Raw genomic sequence first — 9,644 nt, forward strand, 5'->3', positions numbered from 1 at the left:
GTGGTGAAATGTGGGGGGAGGAGGGAGGTAACATCCCTTCTCCAAACATTCCAGCCATTCCATCAGCTGAAATCTTTTCTCAGTAATTGTTAACTTTTTAGACTTGACCCTAATTGACTTGCTGGTAAGATTTTAAAGCCATGGGCAGTGAATCCTAGAGAAATCCAAAGAAGAGAGGGAAGCAGAAAGTGAGTTTGCAAGATGCCTGGAGAGCCAATGAAAACAGAGTATGGGCTTTTGAATTGGAAGCAGCAAGCCCTTCTTGTTGGCCAAGGAGGACCTCCTGGAAGGACATGCCAGAAGCCAGGGAGTGAGGGCAGGAGAATCCAGCAACATCCATGCCTGGGGGAAGACTAAGTCTTAAATCTATAGATATGTGAGTAGAATAGGGAATGTTTATCCAATGCGATCAGGTTTATTTTTACTTCTGGGTCCATTAGATTTGACTGTGCTGATCATATCTAACTTCCTCATTAAACTGTAGCTTTCCAAACTGGATCCCAGGGGAGCAATTCTCTGTGGTTTTAATCCTGTTTCCAGTTGCTCTGTCACACCCGGTAGCCAAGCAACGTTTTACCAAAAGTGTTTATTTTTAAATAACATTCATCCTTTTAAGAACATGTTCCGATTCCCATGTCCTAGAAGGCGTGAGGTTCCATGTGCACGTGTCTAAGGCTGCACAGCCAAACTACGAAGAGAAACTAAGGTTCCATTTTCAGCTGATGTCAGCATCTGGGTTTCAAGTTCTATCCAGAAGGAGGGTTGAAAGAAATTGCGGGTACCTCAAAGGAAGGAATTCCCAAGTACACCGTCCTGGGTTCTCAAAAGTGATTTTGCACTTGGGTAGTGACAGCAATACCAATCCACGGATGGGGTATCTGTAACCATGGGAAGCTTTAATGCAAGCTTTTAGTGGCAAGGTATTTTAAAGTCTTTTGCAGACCCTCACCTTTTGGAAAGATTGGAGCCTAATTCTCTCCCTGTGCATCTAAAGCCTTGTCTACGCTAAAAGTAAGATCACTGCTGCCATGGTCAATCTTCCGGAGTTCGATTTAGCGGGTCTAGTTTAGATTCACTAAATCGAGCTCAGAGGGTGCCGAAGTGGGGAACAGCCTTGGCAGCAGCATTGTGGGTTTCTTTGTCACATCAACAAGCCATAAGCTATCACAGCAGAATATAGTTTAACAAAAATTATCAGCTTTTTTAGCTATTAAGAATGGGCCAGTATATTGTCTCCCCCCCCCCCCCCCCCCCCGTAGATGTCAATGTGCTGTACAAAAGAGACTAGTATCATTATTTCCATTTTTAGACATGGGGAAACTGAGGCACAGGACAGGTTGCTCCTTACTCACAGTCACATGACAGGCCACTGGCAGAGCCTGGAATTGAACTCAGGCTTCCTGAATCCTAGCCCAGGGTCTTATTTGTTAAGCTACAGAAGTTAAGAAGACTGTTTTGTTTTCATCCCGAATAGTTTCATCTGCTTTTACTTATTATGTTTATTACAGTAGCCCCTACAGCCCATAGAGAACAGGCCCTATAAATAGGTGCCTGTAAATCAAGACTGGGCACTTTTCTAAAAGATACACTTGAGCTCAATCACAGATTATTTTGTTCAATATCGGAATCACAAGGTGATATTTTTTGGATTCTGCCACTATCACGGTCCCTTCGGGAATTGAACTACGAAAATGACTAGCCCAGTGTCATGCAGGAAGTCTGTGGAAGAGCCAGGCTTCAGACCTATGACTTGAGCTCTAGACCTGTGGCTTAACTATCAACAGTCCAGGGTCATCTTTTGCTGGGAAATCAGTTCCTGAATAATGCTAATTATTCTTCTAAGCCTATGCACATTATACATATTTAATTTCTCCCCCAGGATGCCGGAGCGTGAAAGAGATCGACAGGACATTGGTACAAAGAACGTCTGCTGTTGCCAAGATTTAGCACAGGAAAGGTGTGGCTCTAGATAAAGCTGCTGCGTTCATTGTGTCCAGATTGTTCTCTTTGGACCTTATCATAAAACTCTTACTTAGGAGACTAGCTCTATTGGTTTATTCGGGGCTATTTCTCAAACTGTTACCGGCACCAGGTTTTGCTCAGTGCCCCGCAGTAGCTCTGTAAGGATCTAAGCATTTTTGAAAATTTGGCCCCTGATGTGAGTAAGGATGGAAAGACTGGACCCTAGGGCTTTGTCTACCCTAAAAGGAAGATCACTTCTGCCGTGATTGATCTTCTGGAGTTTGATTTATTGAGTCTAGTTAAGACTCGCTATATCAGACTCAGAAGGTACCTCTACCAGTGTCCAGTATGCCTCCTTTTGCAAGGAGTAAGGGAAGTCAATTGAAGCTTTTGCTCCCATCAGCCTCCCACTGCAGAGATACTACCATGCTCAGCTTAAGGTAAGCCAACTCTGGCTACATGTTTTATGTAGCTTGAGTTGCGTAACTTAAGCCAGGCTGCCAGATCTAGTGTAGACCTGGCCTTGTTGTAGTCCTTTTCCAGCTAACCAGAAACTTTTGAGTTTTCAATGTGTGCACAGATGGGTAGAACTTTTTTTAGATGTTAACATGCATGTCTGGAAGTGACTTAGTTGCTAAAAAGATAGTATAAACAGAAAAGTTTCGATAGCAAACAACTACCAAAATATCAAAGTTTAAGGCATATCTCTTGTTCGTTGTTTATGGAAGCTACACTTTAGATTGTCCAGATTGAATAATGCTTTCGAAACAACATGGCATTCTTTCCCCTAGCAACCGCATTACTGTGTAAACAGCGTAGGCTGAGAACCATGTAAGCATCCTGGAGGCTTTTAAGATGCAAGGGATGGTACAGCCAATCAGGAGTTTGGAGGTTCGCAGTTTTAACTGACAAGAAACCCTTTGCACTTAAATTCTAATTACATGTGGATATTGATCATAAGCCAAATAAATCCACATAGCTCTAATAACTTCAACGGAGCTAAATGGACTGGCACTAGCTGGAGCTCCGTTGTATGTTTACTTAAAAAAAAAAAGGTTTTGATTATTTCTTGGACAAATTTCATTTCTCTGTGGCATAAATACTAAATAATAATAATGATTGAGGCCTGCACTGATTAGGCCTCAATTGGAGTGTTGTGTTCAGTTCTGGGCACCACATTTCATGAAAGATGTGGAGAAATAGGAGAAGATCCAGAGAAGAACAACAAGAACGATTAAAGGTCTAGAGAACATGAGCTATGAGGGAAGACTGAAAGAATTGGGCTTGTTTAGTTTAGAAAAGAGAAGACTGAGAGGTAACATGATAGTGGTTTTCAAGAACCTAAAAAAGTATTACAAGAAGGAGGGAGAAAAATTGTTCTCTTTGGCCTCTGAGGATAGGATAAGAAGCAATGGGCTTAAACTGCAGCAAGGGAGGTTTAGTTGGACATTAGGAAAAACGTCCTAACCGTCAGGGTGGTCAAACACTGGAATAAGTTGCCTAGGGAGGTTGTGGAATCTCCATCTCTGGAGATATTTAAGAGCAGGTTAGATGGATCATCTATCAGGGATGGTCTAGATGGTGCTTGGTCCTGCCTTGAGGGCAGGGAACTGGACTTGATGACCTCTCAAGGTCCCTTCCAGTTCTAGTATTCTATGATTCTATGATGCATTAAGTGCTAAGTACGACCCCGTATGTCAATTGCCCTCCTCGTAGAGCTCTTCACACAAGAGGGTATCTAACCATTATCCTACAGATGGGAAACTGAGGAGCAGAAAGGTTATAGGTAAACTGCTAAGAATGTAAGTAGAAGTGGATGTGTGTCCTTATTTCTGTTGATAATGTATAAAGAAGGCCTGGAAGCGTGTGTGTGGTTATTTGGTTGATCTTTAATTTAGGAATACAGGTTGCACTTCTCTAGTCCGAGACCCTCTGGTGCGGCAACATCCACGGTCCGGCATCCTCAGAGATCTGATAGGTGCTCTGGGGTTGGAGCACTCAAAGGGAAAAACTGGTGCAGCAGGACTGCGGATATTGCTGGACCAGACAGCTGTGCTGGCACCTGGAAGCGGAACTCCAGGGCTGGAGGCCAGTGGCTAGTGTCGGAGTTCAGTGGCCCAGACTGGCCGCGAGCTGAGGCTGGAAGCCAGTAACAGCAGAGGGGCCGGCATTGACCTCCCCTGGTTTGGCAAACTCATTGGTTGTCCTAAGGGTGCTGGATCAGGGAAGTCCAGAGCAAGGTTTGATTCAGTAGGGGCCTTATCCAAAACCCACTGAAGTCATTGGAAAGACTCCCATTGACTTTGGATTGGGCCCTCAAGAGGCTAATTCTTCCAACCCTGGCTTACATGACTAGTCCTTTTTCAAAGGACTAGTCCCATTGTTCATGCAAGGGTGGTAGCAATTTATGGCTTCACCTTCCAAAGCTTTACTCTCATGAGTTTTCCAATCTAATCAAGCCCACTTGTGCACTTGAGGGACTTATTGCCCTTCGTTCTAGCACCGTCTGAGGCAGGCCCATAAGAATTACTATGTGGAAACTAAGGGCCTTGGGGCCTGCATGCCTTGAGCAAACTAGACTTCTGCTGAGTTCAATGGGAATTTTGCCTGGATTCAAAATATGAGAAAGGGAATAGCAGCATTATGTGACTTCCCCTCTAGTAGTCTTCCCTGGCCAAAACCAAGATGGCTCTTGGTATCTCACCTTTCTAGTGAACATGGAATACCAGGGGGAGAGTTTTCTAAAGCCAGTCCTGTAGGCCTAACTCTGCTTCCTTTGAAGTCAATGGTAACATCAGTGGAGGTGAAGATGGGTCAATACAGGAAGCTTTGGAAAAACCTGCCCTAAAAGTCAAGTGATAAGGTTTATTTAAGCAGGACCAGGGCTCTATGCTGCTGTTCTATGTTCATTGAAGTCTTGCAGCATCTTGCCGTTTATATAGATGAGTGTAGGCTCAGATTCATGGCCATTTATCTCCCATCAATCACACAGGCCTGACGAATCTTGACACCTTCCCCCACCCCAAACTTCCCATATGCACCATTTCAAGTGCCTCTAATTGCACTTGACACATTGGATCTTTTTTGCCAAAAGCTTGCGTTTGCAAAAAAAAAGTTTTAGAATAAAATGATAGACCATCCCAGCGTGAACGTAAATAGGGACTTGGACTCAAAAGGCAGGGGAGGGTGGAAACAAAAGGCCCACATGCTGCCCTTCGGTTGTAAAATTCTTACTCTTATTTACCACAGAGTGTATAATGTTGCATGGTGGTTGCATAGCAACAAAATAAAGTTTATCTGTTGCAGGAAATATGAGTGTTTCTCAGAGTATAAGGAAGTCTATTTTCTACTGTTTACTGCACTTATCATGTCTGTTGCAATGTGGACTGTGTCAGATGTCAATTACCAAGCAATTTCAGAAAGACTGTTTATTTTAGATAATATAAATGTTACTCGAAAGATAGGGGCATAGTATCTTATGTTTACATGTTTAAGGTCTATTTCTAAAGTTTAGAAGATGCAGTTTCCTGTCCTTAACCCGCTTAATTTAAGGAAGATCCTGTCGTGTGGTGGCCTAGAGAAATCTGGATGGTGGAGGAAACAGACGTTCCTTGTTGGGTTTAATTAACTGTTTCCAGGTTCTTGCTCCAGTGGGATAATGGGCTTATGCTGTTTATCTCCACACTGACCGGCTCTCCAAGTTCAACACTGATAAGGCGCCTTCATAAAGAGTGATTTTGGAGTCAAATGTTAAGAGTCTGCAGGATGAAGTTAATGCATTTGTCGTAAGTCTTTCAATTAAAAAAAAACCCATTCAAGGTGAAGTGGAATTTTCCTGGATTTTATGACAGACTAACAACCTTGCTTGAGAAAATGATTGTGGAAATACCAGAGGTTTATCTCTGATTTTTAGTTATGGGGTGGGAAAGCAGGGGTGGGGTTCAACGGATCAGAGAGGAGCACACAGATTTATAAAAACCCACACATACCCTCCCCTCCCAACTCCTCCCATCAAAACAAAAACTTACCTGGCACACCCAACTTCCTCCCTCAAAATGAGCGGGAGAACCACCCGCATGTGACAGAGGTTAGTGAGAGAGAATATCCCCCTGTATTCACAAATGACACACTGTTGTAATAATCTTTGTACAAAAATATACCCTGTAAAGATCATTTGGAAACCTGTGTGTTACTGACCAGTATAAAATATGTGGTAACATTGCACTTTAAGATTTCCCTGTTTGATGTTAATAACACATGCTCCAAAGCACAGCCCTAATCAAACAGATGTTGGCAAATAGGTCTGTCTCAAACAAAGGAATATCTGTGATAATTTGCATCACCAAGCAGGGAGTCAAACAGGTGAGGAAAAAGCAGCAGGGAACATCCTTCCCCATTGACGTTTTGTCACCTGGTACCCAAGAGGGGGACTGAAACTCTAAAAGGAGGGACAAACACCGTAGGCACCCATCTCTCTCCTCCTGCCCATCTTATTCTCTACACCTGAAACAACAAGGGAATCCTTCGCTGGATTCTGAGAGCGGGGGTTCTGATCTGTACAACAGCTGAAAGCATGAGGTGAGAAGCTTTGCTTAAATCTGATATAGTGCCTTAAGGTATTTCCTTGTAGCCATTTCTGACTTTTATGCTTCACATCTTGTACTCCCTTAAAAATCTCTCCTTTGGAGCTAATAAACTTTCCAGTGTGTTTAAATGGAAACATTTGGGAAACTCCATTTGGGTGACAAGTTTCGGAGGCGTAACCGTGTTAGTCTGTTTCAGCAAATCAACGAGGAGTCCTGTGGCACCTTAAAGGCTAACAAATGTATTTGGGCATCAGCTTTCATGGAATGCATGCAGCTGATGAAGTGGGTTCCAGCCCAGAAAAGGACCCTTCGTTGGTTTTGGGTGGCAAGTTTTGTACATATTATTTCTATTAAAGAAATAATGAACTTCATATTCATTGTATTGCCCAAGAGAGGGCAGGGAAGTACAGAACATAAATTTCTTGGGAAAGATCTAGCACTGGAAGTGTGTTGGGTCACCCCACAGTATAACCAAGGCAGGTAAAAGCTGAGGTGCAGCTATCTGGCTGCAGCGCATATCCAGGCCAAGATGGACGTGACTTGCATGCCAGAGGTGGTTTGTGAGTAATCCAGGCTGGAAGCAACTGCAGCAAAGGCTTGGAGAGGGCATCCCAGGTCAGAGCACAGGGCTGACACGGCAGCTCATCAGTCTGGATTATCCTTGGTATGTCGGAGTTATTCATTCTCATGCATTGGCATGGACGTGGGCCGGGGTGGTCTATAGAATAGAATACGTCTTCGTCTGATGTGTTCCATTGCTCAAGTGGAGAAAAGAGGTAACTGGCAATGTTGCCTCTAAACCAAAAAGCACAGAGGAGGATGTAATTGTGCCTCCTTGCCTCTTGGGTGCCCTTTCATGCCCGGATGCAGCACAGCCTGAGGCGTTGCCTCTTGCACACCCTGCTAACAGCCAGTTCTTTGGCCAACAATAGTTTTTCTCAGTCTGCCTTTTCTCCCCTTTTGGGTGTTCCATGGGCCTTCTTGTAAAGTCACACCAAAATCGAAGGCCCTGATGGGCTAGCATGAACAAGTCCAGATAAAGCTTCACGTGAGTCTTGAGATTAATAGCCCTTCTAGACCTCTTGGACTTCAGTGTAGTTCCCTTGTTATAGCCTACCTGTTAAGCCCTAGTCTGAGACAGGACCAGTCTCTTCCACAGTCGCTCCCTCAGCATCTTAAATAACCTAACCTTGGCCACGAGGCAATGATATAATCAGACAAGGCTTAAGCATGTCCTAGAGAGTGATAGCCATCAATAGAAGGCACAGCAGTTGTGGCAAAACACATATTGGGTGGACAGCAAGGTAAAGGAAAAGTGAGAAGATATTAAGACGCTCCAAAATCTTGACAAGATTTCAGAAGAATTTGAGTCACTAGCCTAAGTCTTTGGGGGTGGCGGATTGGGCATGTAGGAGATGCTAACTGTTGTTGGTGTGACCTGAACCAAACAGTGCGACTTAGAAGGGTGGTTCTGCAAGCAACATGCATTTGCCTTTGTTCCAACGATTCCGTTTTTCCAAAATGTGCCAGTCTACTGCCCTACGAATCATGGAACAGCGAGGGACATTTCTCTGAGTGGGTGTGCTTGGGGTTTCATGTGAATTTATAATGTGTGGCAGAGGCTGGGTGGATAGCTGGGACCGACACTCTGATTGCATCTAGGACCTGAACCGAAACATGAAATTAACAGATTTTCAATTCACTTCAATAGACGTTGGATCAACCCTTACAGCTCAGGAACAACCTAGATGAGAGGAACATTATTTTCTTTGTACTATCGATGTGCCTCCACCCAGCCCTGGAGACACAACCCACAGGGTTTTATTTGATCTCTCCTCACTTTTATCCCCTTCAGACCATTCAAATTACAGCCCCTAAACCATCTTCCTAGCATGACTATTTGGTCATGTCACTCCCCTCTTTTAATGCCTCCCCTGGCTTCTCATCTGCTATTGCATCGAATTTAAGCTTCTTATTGGTCAGTGCCTTCAAACTCTGCCTGTCCCTCCTTCACATTGCTGGCCATCCGTCTGCTCCACCACCACGCCTGTCTTGCCTGCTCTTTTGTTGGCTTCTTGTGTCATGATTTTCCTGCCTCTTTCCAGCCAATCTATATATGGTGGAATTTCACCACCGCCTGCCAGTCTTCCCTTCGACTGTAACCTCCTCAGAGCAAGGAGCCGCCACTCCTTGAATATTTGGAAAGAGCATCTTGAGGGCACGACAGTAGGTAAATTAGTCATCTGACAGTTGAGAGCTGAAGTATTACAAAGAGCTTCCATCCCACCAGACCTTCACTTGTGACCTATAGCTCCCCTGGGGTGGCGGGTGTATTTCATTTTATTTTTACTTGTGGCCAGACCAAACAGGACTGCTCTGGCAAAGCATGTTACCCTTTCGCAAGCTCAGCGGAGATTGTGGGGGAGTGCCAGTTATGGGTGAAACTTGTCTATCTTATTGAGAGTTTCCTTACATTAATAAACAGACACTTAGAGTAACTCACTTTGATATGTGAGCAGTGTAGGTTCTAGTGGTCTTGAATATGGAGTAGACTCAGAGGTGAAACAAACCTAGGGAAGTAGGCCTGTATTTTTTGGCTTCCAAATGGTTTTCAGCCCCAAATCAAATCCTAAGGGCATCCGAAAAAGCTGGCTTCTGAAGTCATGATTGTGTGCTGAATCTCTCTGTAAGGCTCAGTCTTATAAAAAGCTACTTTTGATATGGATATTTGGCTCCAACCCACACTGATGACTATTTTAAAGTAACCACTGCCGTCCAGGACACAGAGATGTTGGTGTCTTTGAACACTCCTCTAAAGTAGGTTTAAAGTTATCGGGCCAGCCCCTCAGCTGTTGTAAATCGGTATAGCTCCATTGACTTTGTCAATCTGCCCTGGTTTACAGCAGCTGGGTGCTGGCTGCTACATTGCAAGATGTCACTGCTTTCAAATTCTATCACAGTGGCTTGAGCAAAATTGTTTTGAAAGCAAGCTTGCCAGTCCAGATTTAGGTTCTAATGAAACGGCACTGTAATTATTTCATGATGCATCCATGCTCCATTTTGTTTTCATTTCGCTGGGCTTCTGTTTATCTTATC

At 44.0% G+C, this 9,644-nt stretch overlaps 1 protein-coding gene across 3 annotated transcripts in view; it reads left to right on the plus strand.

Annotated features, from left to right (window-relative positions):
- The window catches only part of HAO1 (hydroxyacid oxidase 1), a 40,052-nt gene extending 34,266 nt beyond the window's left edge, over positions 1-5,786 (plus strand). For all 3 annotated transcript variants that reach the window (XM_075925712.1, XM_075925714.1, XM_075925713.1), the window contains exon 8: positions 1,880-5,786. In XM_075925712.1, the coding sequence (XP_075781827.1) occupies positions 1,880-1,947 (68 nt within the window). In that variant the 3' untranslated portion in view covers positions 1,948-5,786. The remainder of the gene's footprint in view (positions 1-1,879) is intronic.
- The last annotated feature ends 3,858 nt before the right edge of the window (positions 5,787-9,644 follow it).

Source organism: Pelodiscus sinensis, chromosome 3 (assembly GCF_049634645.1).
Source record: "Pelodiscus sinensis isolate JC-2024 chromosome 3, ASM4963464v1, whole genome shotgun sequence".
NCBI lineage: Eukaryota > Metazoa > Chordata > Testudines > Trionychidae > Pelodiscus > Pelodiscus sinensis.